This window comes from Stegostoma tigrinum, chromosome 27 (genome assembly GCF_030684315.1).
Source record: "Stegostoma tigrinum isolate sSteTig4 chromosome 27, sSteTig4.hap1, whole genome shotgun sequence".
Classification (NCBI taxonomy): Eukaryota; Metazoa; Chordata; class Chondrichthyes; order Orectolobiformes; family Stegostomatidae; genus Stegostoma; species Stegostoma tigrinum.
This window is the reverse complement of record NC_081380.1, coordinates 22646507-22666637: the sequence shown is the minus strand read 5'-3', so window position 1 is coordinate 22666637 and position 20131 is coordinate 22646507. Positions and strand designations below refer to the sequence as shown.

At 42.0% G+C, this 20131-nt stretch overlaps 1 protein-coding gene across 2 annotated transcripts in view; it reads left to right on the top strand.

Moving 5' to 3' along the window:
* The window catches only part of LOC125464519 (double C2-like domain-containing protein beta), a 274254-nt gene that overhangs the window by 183007 nt on the left and 71116 nt on the right, over positions 1–20131 (top strand). For both annotated transcript variants that reach the window (XM_048556969.2, XM_048556968.2), the window contains 2 exons: positions 10283–10409; positions 19843–20000. In XM_048556969.2, the coding sequence (XP_048412926.1) occupies positions 10283–10409; positions 19843–20000 (285 nt within the window). The remainder of the gene's footprint in view (positions 1–10282; positions 10410–19842; positions 20001–20131) is intronic.

Below are 20131 nucleotides of genomic sequence, written 5' to 3'. Positions count from 1 at the left end.
AATATATTTTCAATTCTACTTATGGCAAAAATTTCAATTGCATATTTGCTTATGCTGGACAGAAGTGCCATGTAAACACATAGGCAACTTTAGTAACTAGAACTGGGAGAAAATAATTTATTCAAATGTTTGAGCAGGCAAATGTAGAATTATCAGAGTGTTTTTTTGGCAAAATTAGAAGAAGTTAATAATCAGGCCACACAGACGATACTTTTAATAGCATCATCCTTTCCCTTATTCAATTTTCAATCCATCAGATCCTTCTTTTAAACAATTAATTGCAGTGAATGTGACAAAGATGAAGTGATGTAGCTGGACTGTGGCCTTGTATTCAATATTATTGATGTACACAACACTTCTCCTTGAAAAATAGCTGCACTAAAGTGTATATTGTTTGGTTGTAAATTGATTTCTTCAGAGTCTTAGCATAGTTGTTGATCATTGTCAAGTTCTGCAGGGCTGGAAAATATTCTTTCTCATGAACGCGCCAACATTGTTGAAGTTCTGTAAAAAATAAATTCTAAAATTCTTCAGTACCAATAACAAGGTGTAGAACTGGATGAACACAGCTGGCCAAGCAGCGTCAGAGGAGCAGGAAGGCTGACCTTTCGGGCCTAGTCCCTTCTTCAGAAATGGGAGCGAGTTGTAGTGGGAGAGAGATCCACCGAGGTTGTTTCAGAGGGAGGAGGATAAATTCTTCAGGGTAGGCATCCTTAAAAGAGGCTTCGCAGTAGGGTTAAAATTGTTTCAAAGATAGCAGGAACTGCTGATGCTGGATTTCTCCAGATGCTCCATTTCTGAAGAAGGATCTAGGCCCGAAATGTCAGGCTTCCTGCTCCTCTGATGCTGTTCAGCCTGCTGTGTTCATCCGGCTCTGCATCTTGTTATCTAAATTTTTCACACATGTTTTCATAATAAGGCTTTGTAACCACCTTTCTCCTTGTTCCCTTTGTGAATTGTTCATTCTAGTTCCATCCTTTCCCTATGGAAACAACTAATGATGACATCTGCAAGTGACTGTGGTACTGTATCCTCCTCCTGCTCTTCAGCCTCTGTGATGTTCAACACAGCTGATGTTGTAAATATTGGTTCCATTTCTGCTTGTCACAGTAAAACCAGTGCATCTCCTGTGTTGGTTTTCTAACCTGCCCTAAAGGTTAGGTGTCCTTCAAGACTTCATCCTTGGTCCTGTTCTTTTTCTCATCTGCCTGTTTCCCTTGGTGATGCCTTGTAGTCACATTACCATTTTTCAGGTACATGGTGACAGCATTCGATTTATCTCTATGCCAACACCTTTGATTATTCAATCATTTACTTGAGCTCAAAAGCAGCAAGGACAAAGCAATATGAAACGTTCCTGCTTCAATCTCTGCACTACGCTCCTAACTGACCCCCTTGCTAATTGCTCCCTTAGACCAATGCTGAACTGTAAACCAATTCCTGTTGTCTTCTTTGAATTTGAGCAAAGCTAATTTGAGCTAAAGTTGAAGACCTCTGCATCTATCACATCTCAAATATTATTGCAACTTTTATCCATATCTTTATCATGTACAAAATCTCCTTTATTGCCACATCCTTGAGTTCTCCCTTTCACAAATTGTTATTCATCAAAACTTCAAGGACCAAAGTCTCATTACTCTACTCTTACTCCCCTATGTCTGTGCTAGCCAATGTTCATTTGTTGCTTTATCTACACACACATGAGTTTAAAAATCATTGTGAATATTTACAACTCTATTTCTGGCCTTTCACCTCACAAACTTTGAGGTATTTTTCGGTTCCAATGACATGTTTGCAGCCTCCACTTATTTTATATTTCAGTCCCTTACATTATATTTTCTACTGCCTTGTGCTCGGCTCCAGGGACGAGCTATTCAGCTGCTGTACTCCTGAAGCATTCATGCTCAACCTTGATACCTCTTCAGCTTCCTTCAAAATCATTGCCAGAACCTATTTTTTTGATTGAGGACACAACTCCTGCATTTCTCAGTTCTGGTTATTTCTGCCTCTGTATGATCCCTGGGATGTTTGGTTAAAATATTAATTAATCGTATTATTGTTGCTGACCTGCAAATTCCATAGGACAAGTAAAACTGATCATCTGAAAATCAAGATACTGGCAGTGGAGCAGGCAGTGTACAGACTCCTTGCCTGGGCTTGTCCTCTTCTTCTGCGTTCTCTTTTCTTTTTGTTTTCCTTCTACCCCTTCTTTTCTCTCAAGCATACCTGATAAAGAGACTTTTTCAGCAGGAGGCGGCTCCAACGGGGTCTGGAGCAGCAGCAGCGCCTTCTGAGGCCTTTCCAGACCGCGTCACGCTGCCACCACTATCCTGCTCAGGGCTTCACAGACCATGCGATGCCCACTCCGCATGGAATCCCATTCTAGGCCTCACAGGCCGAGAGACTGACTCTGTAGCTGCTGTCATAGAGTGGGCATCTCACGGTCTGTGAAGACCAGAACAGGATAGTGGCGGCGGCGTGACGCAGCCTGGGAAGGCTGGACCACGACACTGATGGCATGGCGCGGTCTGGTAAGGCTGGAGTGGAACACTGGTGGCATGGCGTGGTCAGGGAAGGCCGGAGTGGAACACTGGCAGCATGGCACAGTCTGGTAAGGCTGGAGTGGGATGCTGGCAGCATGGCGCAGTCTGAGAAGGCCAGAGTGGGCCACTGGTGGCATGGCGCAGTCTGGGAAGGCTGGAGTGGCACACTGGCAGCATGGCACAGTCTGGGAAGGCTGGAGTGGGGTACCGGTAGCATGACGTGGTTTGGGAAGGGCCAGAATGGCACACTGGTGGCATGGCATGGTCTGGAAAGGCCAGAGCGGGACACTGGTGGCATGACGCAATCTGGGAAGGCCGGAGTGGGGCACTGGTGGCATGCCGTGGTTTGGGAAGGGCCAGAACAGAACACTGGTGGCGTGACACAGTCTGGGAAGGCCAGAGTGGGACACTGGTGGCATGCTGTAGCAGTCGAGAAGAAAAAGTTGGATTCCATTTTGAGTTTTTAAAAATTTTATTTGAAGTTAATGTGAATGGCATCTATGTAAGGGCAACAGTGCACACTTTTCACTGTATTTTAAATTGAATACATGTGACCATGAAGGATAATCTAGTGAAATTGCAATGAGTTGAACCACAGCAATTTTTGTTGAAAAGTTGTGTTAAGTGGAGGTTTGAAGTGGCTGAGGAAGCACATATATAGTCTGACCTGATTGCCTACAGCACTCACTATCTCAAGCAAAAGGCCAAATGAAAATACACTGACGCAATAAATACGTGAAAATTGTTTTTATTTTCAATGTATTCTCGCCTTACCTTGGCCTGACCTTGTATAGAGAAAGGGTTTGAAAATTGTTAGAAGTTATCTCCAGAAAAGCTCAGTAATCGTTTTCTGCTTAGTCCATTGTCTTGCATCAAGTGCGATACATTCTGCCATATTGTCAATGCAGTCAAAACTGTTTTTGGTGTTTTCATGTTGCATTACGAGATCACGAAGCTTCTGTCTGGCCTTTACAGCTTCAGCTTAGGAAACAGGTGGGAAAGCAGGCTGGCATTCATAAAACTTTCCAAGGTCATTGAGAACCTTGGCTCAAGAGTTCAATGGACTGTACGTACAGGTGGTTTTTTAGCCTTGCACTGTCTGGGTTGTTTTTTGATACTCACAAGGCAACATGTCCTCTTGGACTTGTTCATACAGGAAGCAATAGCTTTCTGTTGCCTCCATGCTGGTGCAGACTATATCAGTAACACTTTCCTTGCTTCATTTTCCAGCTATTGCATGTTTTGTCTTAAAATCAAAGACGTTCAATTGTTTCTGTATTAAAAACATTTCTTGTCCACAAACTTGTTCAGGATGTGATTGAGATGATTTTGTAGTCATTATCTGTTATTGCCGCCATTACTGCTTACCATACGGAGGTGACACCATACATTATCTTCAGTTGACCCATCCTTCGATCACTGCAGGTGACCTCCTAGCAGTCCAGCCTATGTGCAGGATGACTCCCCTTTTCCTGCGGGATTGGACCGGAGCGGGGATCATTTGCAGCTCGAGCAGCCTTGAACCACATTACCAGAGCTTCTTCGACAAGGGGAAAGGCAGCCAGTCTCATCCTCTTCCTTGCTGGAGAAAATGCCTGCTTGTCAAACTGTCCCAAGATGATTGTCTTATGTTTCAGAGTAGATGACAAACTCACTAGTGGATTCTTACTCTCTTTTTGCTTCACATCATAGTTGTCCACTTGTTTTATCAACTTCACTTCCTGTCTGATCTACTACACTTCTAACTTTCTCACAAGCTTAGCAATGCTTGGAAGGTTTGAATATGATGTCACAGAGTGATCTTGATGTCAAATGATATCTTTTCTACAGCTCCATGTTTTCATGTTCTAGTATAGCTTAACTTTGCTCCAATTAATTGTGCGCGGTCAAATGACCAGTTTATACAAATTTGATCATTCCAGAGTTGCCAGTCTGGATCTTTGTCTTAGCACATGACTTATTCTATTGGAGTGGGTATTCTGCAGGGGGATGGTTGACAACTCTGACACAACTGGAAATCCAATTTTGATGCATTACATTTTCGCGATAATTCTATTAAATTGTTGCAACGCAGATGTAATTGAATTTGCTGTTGCTATTGCAGAAAAGGCATTTATCTCTTGTTTATATTGTTTTCAGATCAAGAAACCTTGCCCGGTCTGCTGATGTCGTATAGGAAGTTGGATTGTTAGTTGACTCATTGTTGATTACAATCATACATTGTTAACTATTTCTCAATTCTCTTTCAAGATCCTGTTCAATTCTTGGGATTTTTTTAATGAAATGAACTTGACATTTAACAAGGAAAAAAAGAATTGACTATAGGGAAATGATCACTGGTATTGATCTGAAATCTTAAAATAGATGACTAAGGCTTTGTAGCTTGCTGCGATGGTAAAACTAAAATACTGTTGTTGGCACTTTTAACCTGACTTTTACATAAATATCATGATTTGTTGCATGTTTGAGCTTATAGTTGTGTACTTAAAAAATTAGATTTGTGTGCAGAGGAAATAAAGCATCTAAAGTGGTCACCAGCTTGAACTGGAATGTTTTTGCTGCTTTCAAATTGGGTGTGTTCTTTCTTGTCACATTGAAGGCTCCAGTTATAATGTGCTTCAATTATTGTTTTAAAATGATCACATCAACAAAAATAAATGCATTCCTGTTTTCAATATTACACTTCTGCAGAAGCTGATGCAACCTTCTACGTTGAAAGGGGGAAAACATGGAAGTACCGCACAAAAGAAAGCAATATTTCTGATCAAATTACCTTTGTTCTTTGTAAAAACAATTGAAAACTAATCTAGTTGTTTGGCTGTACCCATTTTTCCACATTATTCATTTTAAATATTTGCACTGATCCTTCATAAAAACAATGTCAACACCTTCAACTAATTCCCCTGATAAAGTGTTTAATGTTGTTAATAACTCAGACTAAAACAACAATGCTTTGAACACTTCTTGATGATTTAAAATCGATGACCCTTGTCAACTCACACCCCAGTAGAAGAAATGGCCTCTCTTTATTTAACCTAACAAAATGTGTTATGAAGAGATTCACAGAAATGGAAAGTGTCACCACAGTCTTATGAGACCATAGAGCTGCTGTCTTATCAGGGAGATGACTGGTGGTGGTTTAACCTGAGGGTCACTGCACCTCAGGCAATGTCAACGTTGTGAAGGACAGCCCTTCAGGGTAATCCCAGTCAGTGTGGGAATTGAACCCCCCTTGTTGGCATCACTCACTGGCTGTCCAGCTGACTGAGCTAATGAGATTCATATTAATCATGAAGAAGCAACTGTTCATCTGATATTGACATCCATAATAGAAGACACCAGTTAGAATGAGCATGTGAAGAGAGTGATATTAGAGACTACACTGGAAAGTTATATCTGAAAACCTCTGTTCAGATGTGAATAAGGAGTGCTTCATTGGATGAAGTGTTGAAGAGCATTGCTTAGGGATGAGGAGCAAGCAGCCTCACGGATGGTGTATGTATAGGTACCCACACCCTGAGATACCCCTGACCTGTTTCTCTAGGAGCAGTATTGGCTTACAGCATAAAATGCAGCATGGTGTCAGCTATGGGAACAAAGCTGCATAGTCACGCTCTGAGGTTTAAACATGGACCAAGGGATACACAGAAAAGGGGAGATTCCAAAAGAAAGGCAGGACCATAGAAGACTTTCAGAAAGGAGTTAGTAAAGAAGGTTCTGAAGGCGAGGAAAGGACCTCAGAAGACTTTGAATCCTGAACTACAGAGCACGACTGCTCCAAAGGGTAGGAAGAAGATACTTGCAAGACTTCAAAGCCAAGTCATGAACCAGCAGTGCACTGGCTTAGACAGTTTCGACAGGAAGAAGAAACAGAGTTCTCACCCAGGATAGCCATGCTCCCGGTTTTATAGAGAAAGCAGCGCTGATAGAGATTTTGCCATTACAGCAATCTTTCGATAATTAGAAGGCCCTGAACAAGCCAAGAGTGGGAGCCACATATTCATATATGCTGCAGCTCTAATGGCTGTTGATGTGGTTGACTCTCATTTGCCCTCTGAAATGGCTTAGCAAGCCATTCAATTGTGCCAATTGCTAGAAATTCTCAAAGAAATGAAACCGGACAGATCACCTGGCTTTGACCTAGGCACCAGAAAACACTGGCAGAAACAGCCCTGTGCAAAGTCCTCCTCGCTAAACCTGGAGGTTAGTGTCAAAACTGGGAGAGCTGTCTCACAGACTAGGTAAGCAACAGCCAGACATAGTCATGCTCACAGTATTATACCTTACAAGCAGTGTCACACACACCACTGTCACGGCACGGTGATATACAGTCGGGAAGAAGTTGCTCTGGGAGTCTTCGACATTGACTCCGCACCCCATGAAGCGTCATGGCTTCAGTTTAAACATGGACAAGGAAGCCTCCTGCTGATTACCACATACCGTCCTCTCTCAGCTGATGACTCAGTACTCCTCCATGTTGAAGAACACTTAGCGGAAGCACTGAGGAAGGCAAGGGCAAAAAAAAAATTCCGGGTAGGGGAAGTTCCACCTTCACGTTGAGAATAACTTCCATGTATTGTGTGGCACTATCATCGTGCTAAAGGGGACAGACTTCACACAGATGTAGCAACTCAAGACTGCATATCCATGAGGCGCTGTGGACCATCAACAGCAGAACTGTACTCCAGCACAATCTGTAATCTCATGGCATGGCATACCCACCAGTCAACCATTACCATCAAGCCAGAGGATCAACCCTGGTGTAATGGAGAGTGCAGGAGGTTATGCCAGGAGCAGCACCAGGCATACCTGTAGGTGAAGTGTCAACCTGGTGAAGGCACCAAATAGGACTACTTGCACGCCAAACAGGATAAGCAGCCAGTGATAGACAGAGCTAAGCGACCCACAACCAATGGATCAGATCTAAGCTCTGCAGTCCCATCACTTCCAGTAGTAAATGGTGGTGGATAATTAAACAACTCACTGGAGGAGGAGGCTCCACAAATATCCCCATTCTCAATGACTGAAGGGCCCAGCCCATCAGTGCAAAAGATGAGGCTAAAGAATTTGCAGCAACCTTTAGCCAGAAGTGCCGAGTGGCTGATCCATCGCAGCCACCTCCAGTGGTCCCCAGCATTACAGATACCAACTTCAGCCAATTCGATTCACTCCACGTGATATCAAGAAATGGTTGGAAACACTGGATACTGCAAAGGATACAGGATCTGACAACATTCTGGCAATAGTACTGAAGAATTGTGCTTCGGAACTTGCCACTCCCCTCGTCAAGCTGTTCCAGAACAGTTACAACACTGGTATCTACCCATCAGTGTAGAAAATTGCCCAAATATGTCCTGTACACAAAAAGCAGGACAAATCCAACCCAGCCAATTACAACTCCATCAGCCTACTCTCGACCATCAGTAAAGTGATGGAAGGTGTCATCAACTGTGCTATCAAGCAGCACCTTCTCAGCAATAGCCTGCTCAGTGACACCCAGTTTGGGTTCTGACAGGGCACTCAGCTCCTGACCTCATTACAGCCTTGGTTCAAACATGGATAAAAGAGTTGAATTCCAGAGGCGAGATGAGAGTTACAGCCTTTGATATCCGGGTTGCATTCAACTGAGTATGGCATCAGGGAGCCCGAGCAAAACAGGAATCAATAGGTATCGGGGGCAAGCTCTCCAGTGGTTGGAGTCATACCTGTGGGTCAACCCACAGCGGGTGGACTGCAGCGGTTCAAGAAGGCAGCTCAGCACCACCTCCTCAAGGGTAACTAGGGACGGGCACTAAATGCTGGCCCAGCCAGCGACACCCGCATCCCAGAAATGAATAATTTTTAAAAAATGTTCTGGTAAGACATAGCACAGAAGAAAGTACTGTGGGCTATGATACATTGATTAAAGCATTTGACATGTATTTTAGCTGCAGGTGAAATTTTTTGATAGGATAAGTGAGATCCAACAGTGAACTCAACATTTGATGAATCATTAGAAATCTTTTCAAGCGATCAGTATAATTTAGAAAGATGTTGAGAACTTTAAGGAATCAATTAATAAGATAATGGTAGTCAATGCGAGGGAAAGGTTATCAGACTTTCTTCAATCTGAGGAGAATTTAATGTTGGAACAATTTACTGTGCGAACATAAATCAGGGCCCCAAATAGGCCAGAGCATTGGGGATGGTACCAGTACAGAACAGATAGTTAGGCTTCAAAAAGCCTGCAGAAAGTTGGGAATCAACATCATCAAAGATACAAGGCTGTGTCCAATGTGGCCCACACGGAGTCACCATATGCAATAAAATTCCAGTGGGGGAGCTGAATGTTAAGAGTATGGCCAGTAAGGACACTAGAAACATACTGCAATAGTAGTTTTCATCTTCTTAAAGAGATTCAAAATCAATTTGGCAATCAACTCAAGGTCCTATTGATGCCCCCATCCCTGCCCCGCCCCCATCCCACATCCATATTGTTGATGCTAATTCGTGCACCTTCTATACTCATTCACCCACTATCTACTATGCATATAATCAATGAGTCATTAACTAACAAAATAAAGAGAAAAGTTGCTGGAAAGAAAAGTTTTATTCAGAATTTTTCTGCAGAAGGGTCCTGACCCGAAACGTCAAGCTTTCCTGCTCCTTTGATGCTGCTTGGCCTGCTTTGTTCATTCCGCTTCATACCATGTTGTCTCAGATTCACCAGCATCGGCAGTTCCTACTATCTCTAACAATCTTATTCACAAATCCTCTTTGAAATAAAGCCACAATCTTGTAAATGTGACAGAAAGTATTAGTAACAGAGGTTTCAAAAGCTTTACGTCTTTAATCTCATCCAAATAAACATTGAGACATTGTCAAAAGTGATCACAGAAAGAACAATATGGCTTAACCACTATAGGATATTAATCAATCTTTCCTGTGAGCTCTGATTAATAAAAGCATTTATTCAACAGGGGATTTCATTTTGACAGCTAAACTATTAACTGCTTGATTAAGCACTTATTCAAAAGGCAAGCCTGACGTGTCATAAAATTTCCTGACACAAGCAACTCATCTCAGGAGCCAAAATACATCCCATAGTGTCCCAATATTAAGTTCTCTGACATGTTTGCACTTAATGCCTGTCACATATAAAGCCCAAAAATATATTGCTGTTTATACAACTAACAACAGAAATCGTCCTCTCAACAAGTAATGTATTTGAACTTTTACATCTCTCGTTTCAGTTTCACCCTTGAGCCGGTTCCCATTAATGGTGTATCCTCAGACCTAGATTTTCTTCCTTTGTTATAAAACCTAGCTCACATTAATGAACATTAGGTTGTGTCTGCCATTTATCTTCCTAAATCTGACAACTATCTGCTTTTCTGCAGTCTTGTACATTCTTTCTTGCTGCTTTCCATGCATTTCTTCTTCCATATAATTAAGTTTAGCAAGATTGTCTCCGTGTTCTTTGCATGAAAGTCCAGCATAAACTAAATAAGCATTCCTTTATTGGCTTCTAAACATCATGCAAACCATAACCATCTTATCTTCTCCTGGATTTTTTGTTGCTTATGCATTGATTAGAGGAATTAGTTGTTTCATTATTAGCACTTCCAGTTGTTTGTTGATTACAGACATGTTTTAAATGTTCAAGGTATGTGTCAGGCAGTTTTCTTGCCAGTACATGTACATTCATGTCATTGGTACCAAAGTAATTGTTGGCAATGTTTGCCATTTTATTGTTGCAGAATTTCGGTATGTGATGAAGATAAATTCCGTCATAATGAGTTCATTGGCGAAACAAGAATTCCACTGAAAAAATTAAAGCCAAATCAAACGAAGACCTTCAACATTTGCCTGGAGAAACAGCTGCCAGTAAGTGTTAATCCTATTTGCATTGATTTTTCACTTGACAACCAAAAGTGTTAGATCTTCGTGGTCATTAACCAGCTGGATATTCACTTTCCCTTCAGGTTACTCATACACTTGGGTGCCCTTAATCCTCCCAGAATGTAGTAGTATAGGATTTGATTCCCAGGGAGGTGCAACGTTGTGGTCTGTACTGTGGGAAATTATGGATGCATTACAATCAAAAGGTATTGTTTAAGAAAACATGACATTGCCGGCACTTTTCATCTTGCAGTCATCAAGTCAAATACAAGAACTACTCGACTTCCTCAGAAGGCTAAGGAAATTTGACATGTCCTCAAGGACTCTTACCAATTTTTATAGGCACACCATAGAAAACATCTTATCTGGATGCATCACATCATGGTTTGGCAACTGCTGTTCCCAAGACTGCAAGAAACTACAGAGAGTTGTGATCACAGCCCAGTCCATCACACAATCCGTTGACTCCATCTGTATTTCCCGCTGCCTTAGGAAAGTGACGAACATAATCAAAGATCTCTCCCACCCTGGTTATATTCTTTTCCACTCTCTTTCATTGGGCAGAATATATAAAGATTTGTATTCACGTCCTACTAGATTCAGGACAGCTTCCTCCCTGCTGTTATCAGGCTTCTGAATGGACCTGTCAAATTTCAAATTTAGTGTGACTCTTGCTCACTATACACCAGTTCTGCAGCTTTAACATTATATTCTTTGCTCGGTTCTATTACCCCATGCACTTTGTATGGTATGATCTGCTTATACTGCACAGCACACAAAACAAAACTTTTCATTGTAGGTGACAATTATAAATCAGACTGAATCAAAAATCCCCAATTTCAAGCTATCACAACAATTTATACTGCAGAGGTGTTTGGTCAGGAAATGCATGGAGAATGCAATGGAATTATAGAAGCACTAGATTTTGGATATTTCAACAATGGTGCAACAGATGTCCTATTTTCTCTGCAGCAGTTTTTCATTCAGGTTATAATGGAAAAAGGCTGATCCTTTCCTTAGTGGTCGTGTACAGATGTTTGTTTTGTATTGGCACTTATCTCAAAATCCTTAAATATCAAGCTGCATTGCCAAAAATAGAGGTTAATTCTGTTGATATAATTTTTCTCAGTTTAGTCATAGCACACAAAGCAATTTAATTGTGGGAATGAAGGAAATGGATTTTGTAACGAGGAGATGTAGATGAGGACTTTGGTTTCCCAATATTTAACTGAAGGAAGAAATGCCTCATACAGGACAAGGCGATGGACCAGCAATTTAACAACGAGCCCAGAAAGCTAGCGGGGAATAAAATTAGATGTCATTAGCCGAAGCTGACTCTATGTAAATTGATTCCATTGCAAAGTGCAGATAAGTATGAGGAGGAGGAAGGGGCCAACAGCAGATTTTAGAAGAATCCCAGAGTTCACAACATAGAAGGGGTAGAGATGCTTCCATTCAGATACATGGGAGTGAAGCTAAGGCAGAATGGATCTATTGAACTAGACAGTGGAGGAGGGGCATTTGGGGGGAGTGAGGTGGTAAGTAGTCGAAATGATGCTGAGAGATTGAGAAGGATGAGACAGAATAGTGCATGACAGTCACGGTCACAAAATGTGATTTGTGACTGGTTTAGAGTCAGTTGCTCTGGCAGGGTGCAAATTGATTTGTCCAGATTCAGACAGGACGTTCTGGAAAAGATTGGTCCAAATGTGGGATGTGCCGGTGGGTTTAAAGACTTTGCAGAGGAAATAGAGGGTTGAAGTTGGCTGTTAGTTTGCAATGACAAGAGCAGTTGAAGGATAGCCTTTTGATGAGAGAGGCAGATGATGTCAGTTTTTACAGTAAAAGACAGCACAAGATCAAAGGATGCCATTTCCTCTGTAAAACAAAGGCCAGCAGGAAGGTTTGATAGTCCATTGCTTAGTAGATTTCAGGCCAAAGGAGCCTAGTAGATACAGACAAACCTGGTGAGGGCATGGGGGATAATCAGAGAGAAACTCAAGAAAGCAACAACAGTAGATAAAGGAAAAGTATTTTGATAGCAGAGTAAAGAAGATGAGGTCAGAGATAATAAGGACTGTTGTGCTGGAGTCTGAGATAACACAGTGTGGAGCTAGGGGAACACAGCTGGCCAGGCAACATCAGAGGAGCAGGAAAGCTGACGTTTTGGGTTGGGACCCTTCCTCAGAAATGGGTGAGGGGAAGGGGGCTGTGAAATAAATAGAGAGGGGTGGACATTGGGCTGGGAAAGGTAGGTGGGATGGTGGTAGTACATAGGTAGTGGTAGGGATTAGTGAAATGGGAGGAGTAGATAAGTGGGAGAGAAGACGGACAGGACAAGGAGGCAGGGATGAGAGGGAGTGTTGGTCTTGGGATGAGGCCAGGAGTGGGAAGATTTTGAAGCTAGTAAAGTCCACGTTGAGACCATTGGCTTATAGGTTTCCAAGGCAAAATATGAGGTGCTGCTCCTTCAGTTTCTGGGTGGCGTTGTGACATTGGAGGAAGTCCATCCTGGGCATCTCAACAGACATCAAGTTCTGTGTTAGCAGCCCAATAAAGAAGATGACATTTTAAAGAGTATAGAAGAAAAACGGGAAACTTAGAGCAATTTAACAGCACGTGGACGTCACAGACAAATATATTTGATTGCATCATTTTGTTGGGATGAGAGGATTCAATGAATTATTAAATTGCCTCTAATTACCCGAGAGAACAACCATAATTCACGCTTTTACTGCTGTTTTAAAATAGGAAAGGATTACAAGGTGCTTCACGGACTATAATCAAACAACATTTTAACAGCTAATGACATGGGGATATTAGGACAGGTAACCCTAAACAAAGAAGTTTGTTTTAATGACAGAAAGAGGCAGAGGGGTCTATAGTGGGAATTAGAGTCGAGGCAGAAAATGATTAAAGGACAGACCCAGCAGAGGTGGCAGCACAGTGGTATAAAGTCATGAGGGTGTTGTATGGGAGTCCTCAACATTGGCTCTGGACCTCAAGAAGTCTCATGGCTTCAGGTTAAACATGGGCAAGGAAACCCGCCTGCAGATTACCACATACAATCCTCCCTTGGCTGATGAATCGATACTCCTCAATGTTGAACAAAACTTGGAGGAAGCACAGAGGTTGCAAGGGCACAAAATGTACTCTGGGTGAGGGATTTCAATGTCCACCACCAAAAGTGGCTCAGCAGCAGCAATACTGATCGAGCTGGTCAGGTCCTAAAGGACGTAGCTGCTAGATTGCGTCTGCAGCAGGTGGTGAGGGAACCAACAAGACCAAAAACCTGGTCCTTACCAATTCATCAGCTGCAGATACATCTGTACATGATAGTATCAGTAAAAGAGACCACCACGCAGTTCTTCTGGAGAGAAAGTCCCGCCTTCGCATTGAGAATACCTGTCGGATGGTTGGAGACACCACACCTGGCACATAGGAAGATGGTTGCGGTTATTGGAGGTCAGTCATATCTGCTCCAGGACATCTCTATGTGAGTTCCTCAGGGTAATCTCCAAGGCCCAACCATTTTCAGCTGCTTTATCAATGACCTTCCATTCATCATAAAGTCAGAAGTGGGGATGTTTGCCGATAATTGCACAATATTCAGCACCATTCTGATGCTCAGGTAGTCTGTGATCAAATACAAGAAGATCTGGACAATATCTGGCTTGGGATGACATATGGCAAGTAACACTGGCATTGCATAAATTCCAAGCTATGACGATCGCTGTTAGAGACAGTCTAACCACTGCCTCTTGGCATTCAATACTGTTGCCATCACTGAATCCGTCACTGTCAACATCTTGGGGATTATCATCGACAGGAAACTCAACAGGTCTCCACACATAAGCATAGTGGCTACAAGAGCAGGTCAGTGGATAGGAATACTGCAGAGAATAACTCACCTCTTGATTCCCCAAAGCCAGTCCATCATCTACTTCATGGAATACTCCCGACTTGCCTGGATGTGCAGTTCCTGCCAAGTTCAAGAAGCCTGGCACCATTCAGAACAAAGCAGCCCACCTGATTGGCAGGACATACTCAAGCATCCACTCCCTCCACCACCGATGCTCAGTAGCAGCAGTGTGTACTATCTACAAGATGCACTGCAGAAATTCACCAAAAATCCTCAGGCAGCACCTTCCACACTCGCTACTACTCCTATACAGAAGGTCAAGGGCAGTAAATGTATGGGAACTCCATCATCTTCAAGTTCCCCTCCAAGTCACTCACCAGCCTGACTTGGGAACATATCACCACTCCTTTATGCCATTGGGTCAAAATCCTGGAATTCCCTCCCTGATGGCATTGTGGGTAACCCACAGCAGGTGGATGTAGCAATTCAAGAAGAAAGTTCACCACTATTTTTTCAAGGGCAACTAGGGATTGGCAATAAATGCTGGCCATAAAAAATATAGGTGAGTAAACATAAGTGTAATAGATGAGTATGACTTAGCTGTTTTGATCAGCTACAATTTGAGTGTGATGGAAGGGTGATCCTGGCTAGGAGATCATTGGAAGAATCAAGTCCAGAGGAAGCAAGAGTACAGAGGAGGTATCAACAGTAGATGTGCTGAGGGAGGATCAGAATCAGGGAATGTTGCAAAGATGCAAGTTTGACAATGAAAAATGTAAGTGGGTCAAAACTCAACTCAGGGTAAAAGAGGTTGTGAACAATCTGGTTCAAGCACAGACAATGGCCTGAGAAAGAGGTGGGGTCTGTGGCTGGCAAATGAAATTTGTAATGGGCACTAGACACACGGTTATGGTTTTCCCGGTATTTTGTGGAAGGAGCTTGCAGCTAGCTCGGACAAGTTGTCTGATAAAGCCGAAGGTTTGAGAGAGAAGTAGGTGAGGTGGAGTTTGGTGTTATCAGTGTACATGTGGAGCTTGACATGGTTTTGGATGATGTCACTGTAGACAACCGTGTAGATGAATACTGGGTGCTGTGGGAGAAATTATGGATCCTGGGGAGAACCCAGAGTTAATAATGATGTAATGGGAAGAGAAGGTGATCCAGGTGCTTCCTTGGCCATGAATGGAGGGACAATAATGGAATCAGGTGTAGGTGTGCTCACCCAACTCAACAATGGAGCAGAGTCATTGTTAAAAATGGTATGGTAAACCGTGCCCAAGGTTGCAAACTGTTTCAGAAGGACAAGGAGCGATAGCTTATCACTGTACAATCACAAATGATTTAACTTGTAACTTTGATAAAGCCAGTGGGTGGTGTTGGTTCAGGCTGGAAATGTGGTGGGGTAATTCAAATGTTGAATTGCAAGATTGTCAAGCACAGATTTTGAAGGAGGCAACACGTTCAAAGATTTTGGAAATATAAGGGAGACTGAAAATGGAGCCCGTTACTTTAAATGAGAAAGAGGTGTAAAGGTGTTTCTTTTTAAGGGGGGTGATGACAGTTTGAGGACAACGCCTCTTAACAATGTCAATTAACTGGAGGGGATGTTGGTTGATGATTAGTTTAGTGGAAAAACAGATGAGGTGAGTTTCTGAGACAAGGTATGCTCAGAAAGGGTGTAAGGAGAGATACAAGAAAAGCTAGGGAGAGATACACACATAGAGCAAGGGTAGAGGGAAACCTTTACACAGTGGCTCAATGGTTCGCCTTGCTGCCTCCCGACACCAGGGATCCGGATTCAATCTTAGCCTCGGGTGGACTGTCTTGGTGGAGTTTGCACATTCTTCCCCCTCTCTGCATGGGTTTCCACTGGGTGCTGCAGTTTCCTTCCACAGTCCAAAGATGTGCGGTCTAGGTGGATTGACCATGGGAAATGTCAGGTTACAGGGATAGAATAGGAGGAGGAGTGCGTTGAGGTGAGATTTTTTTTGGTGGATTGGTACAGACTTAATGTGCCAGGTGGCCTCTCTCTGCACTGTTGGGATTCTATGGTCCTCAGTCAGTTTTGGTTGAGGGTTGAAGGAAGTTGAATAGCCTCAATCTGTCAAAGATTTATGTGAGCTGTTCCCACTTAGTTTGAAGTCAGGATGGGACAAGCAGAGAAGATGGACTAAAGAAGAGGATTTATCATGAAGAAGAGAAGCTGTGGGTCAGTTTTGCATTCTAGGTTGATCCTCGAATAGTAAACATTGTTGGCAGATGATTTCAATCTAGCAAATGAAGGATGACCATTATTAAATCAATTTGTAACCCTGCCAATCGAGCACTTAGCAATGAAAGCCTGTTATAATCATAACATTGGTATGAAGCAATTTCATTTTTGCTGTTGCTTGTGTTGTGTAAATTAGATGTCAAACTGTGAACAGGTTCTCAAATGACATGGGTTCAGAGCCCTCTTCACTCCAGTGACTGGCCTAAATCTGACTGGAATTAGGCTACATTTACACCAATGTCAATTTTTGATTTTGCCAATGCTACATTTGTAGTTTAAGTGTAATCTAAAATAAGAAAAGTAATTAGATTGCTATTTTCTGTGGGCTCACTTACAAACAAGTATCAGAAAATAGGATGCAAGATTGCAAAACTTTCAATTTAAGTAATCAATCTGCCAGGGCTTTTCAACAATACTAATGTAAAGGATTTGTTTGAGTTTTTGCTTTCAAATTCACTAAGAGTAGATTGCTATTTTTTACAGTCGTGCTGTTCTTCATATTTTTTGTTTCATTTGCTTCATTCAAAAGCTTTGTGCACAATTAATTCCAACCTCAGTCTAGTGTTCCCAGCATTTATCTGCCTATATGCATCCAACATCAGTGAGCTGAAAACTGTTTGACACTTAATGAACTAGTTACATGTGACAAGTACATTCTCAGATGTCACTGCTGGTTTTGTAGTTTACCTCTTTCAAGTCTCTCAATAGAGCCCACAACAAATACTTCACCCACTGAGATAATCGATCATCTCTGTCTGTAATGCAGGGAAGAATGGTTTATACTAAGCGAAATGGAACTATTGGACAAGAATTCTTCCATGTGTTAAAGAAGCTAATCTGAGAGCTTGCTGTATGTTGCATTGAGTGTTTCACTTTTCATTAGCTGTTAGTTTCAAGAACATTTGTGTCAATGCACCGCCCAGTTTCTACCAGCTAAAAATGGGCAGCAATAGTGGGAAAGTTGCAGAGGAAGGCTTACCAGCTCCCAGCTGGACAAGATGTAGAGCTGGATGAACACAGCAGGCCAAGCAGCATCAGAGGAGCAGGAAAGCTGATGCTTTTGGTCTGGACCCTTCCTGGAACTGAAATGTCAGCTTTCCTGCTCCTCTAATGTTGCTTGCCCTGCTGTGTTCATCCAGCTCTACAACTTGTTATCTCAGATTCTCCATCATCAGCATTTCCTACCTACTTCTATCTGACTGTGTTGTCCTGAAAGATCACTACGACAAGGCCGGAATGCCTCCTTCTTGCAGGCAACAGGCTCTTGTAATATGGAATTTTTACTTGGCAATATAGCCAAAGTTAGGTAGAATTGTTTAATTAGGAATTACTTCTGTCGGGCTAAAAGGAGTGGGAGACTTCCCCACATCGACCCTCTGGTTGATGAAGGACCACTTTTGGGCTACTTGATATGACACTGGCCCAGATCCAGCAGGCAGCAGCAGGAGCAGGTCACTTAGCGCCTGTTACCTGACACTGCACAGCACTGAAGCTGGCTCTTCAAAATGGACCAAGCCAAAACAGCTGGGTAGTCTGCTAGCAGTGCACCTGCCAATCATCTCTCTGATAGTTAACATTCAGCTTAAGGTCATGAAATGTCAAAAGAAATAAGGCATTCTGTAAAGATGAATCTTTTATCTATAAAGCAAGAGGTCTGTGAAATAATTTGGGTGTTCAAGAGATCCAAACCAGCACAAGTACAAAGCCGCAGATGTAGTTATGGTGAGACAACTTTAGCCAGCAGTTCTAGTTTTGAAGTAAATTGTGACAGGAGCAAAAAATGGTTAGAATTTTGCACAAGTGAGTCCCATTCTGGTTTCATCTCCAAGTAGGATTTATTCATCCTCAAATCTGAAGAATTTCAGGACTAATGTTTAATGACTTGGGGTTGAATTGGTATTTCATAAAAACACATAATAACAAACTTGCAACTTGCTCTTCCAACCTGGATTTCAGTGGAAAAGAAAACTAGGTGCAGTGTGACAAAGAATACCAATTTGTCAGGGCCCATTTTGCATTTTTGAGAGAGACCAGTTTTAACTACAGACCCCTGCTGAATGAACCTGGTGGTGAATTTTGAATATGAAGATGAAGTTTGTAACAAGATGGTCAAATACAATTAATAACATACTTTCATGACTATGTTAATTTTATTTCTCATTTAGGTCAGTTTTATATGGTGATCACTTTTTCGTTTGCAAGGCATGAAACTACAATCATCCATACACGTCTGCCTGGGCTAGGCATGAACTATGTACTAGAATGTGGACATGTTCATACGTCCTGTGTGATGTTAATCCTTGTTTCCATTTCAAAATAATCAAGGAAAATTTGTAACAATGCAACAAATGCTGTTCCTTTATTGTGCGCTCCTGCTTCTCCCTCAGAAGCTTGAACCAAAAGAGCTGGTTATGCTGTTTGCAGCACGATCAAAATGGCTCCATCATCTCAATTTCCCACTGTATGCCACATTAGGATTCCTAACCTTTGCACATCAATCAGTTTCACATCATTAAGTGTCATTTACTCCGTTCATTCTCTCTGTAAATCCCCCTTGGATTGTGACAGGATTGTGAAATGCTCCGCCATTACTATTTTCAGGGTACTTGACTGATTGCGCCTCCACTCCATCTCAGGGGTTTCATCTGTTCAAGTCAAAAAGCTTAATGATCTCAAGTTTCTTGAACAGTCATTTCCTGCTGAATGAGAAAATAAGTAAAATTGATGTTTATGTGGTCGGCATTCAAACCATCTCTCTGTTGAACACTCTATATATAAAGAAAAGCCTTACCTTCTGGGGCCCCTATAGTGCCGGGTATTTTGATTCTGGTTCTTTCAAATTGTATGTCTCCTAAACATAATATTATTGATTGTGCAAAGATCAAAAATTATTTTAAGCTGGTCTTGCTTGTGTGCATTCGCAAGAAAAAGTCTGAAAGCACTGAGTGGACAACTGTTTGCCTCCATTCCCTCTGACCCCTGAAGATGGCTACGAAGTTTCCAATATCTGTGTTAATAGCGTGAAAACTACAAAGTGGGCTCAAATCCAGGATATAAGGAGAGGGAAGCATTGGACTATCATTACCATGTCAATATAAAAAGATTGTGCCTCGGTCTGATACAAAGCAATTTTGTGACAAGCTATGGTTACAGGCAGTGTGTTGATTATTTGACCAATAACTCAGATTATTGAGCATCTGTATCCTGTTCTTCTGCAAATCTGAACACTTGGTATTTCTCTGATTTTCAGTGTATAATAAATTTAATACTGTAACTTCTTTCAGATAGACAAAACAGAGGACAAATCACTGGAAGAGCGTGGTCGGATTCTCATCTCTTTAAAGTATAGCTCACAGAAGACTGGGCTTGTCGTTGGAATTGCAAGATGTGCACATTTAGCAGCTATGGATGCAAATGGCTACTCAGATCCTTACGTAAAAATGTAAGTAACAGACTAGAGGACATGTTGGGAATTTCTGACATTGGAAAAGTTCATTCGAGAAATTGGAGCTCAGTTGACAAAAAAGCTTTTGTGTATGTCCTGTTGTACTGGTCATAGGTTGTTGTAAAAGA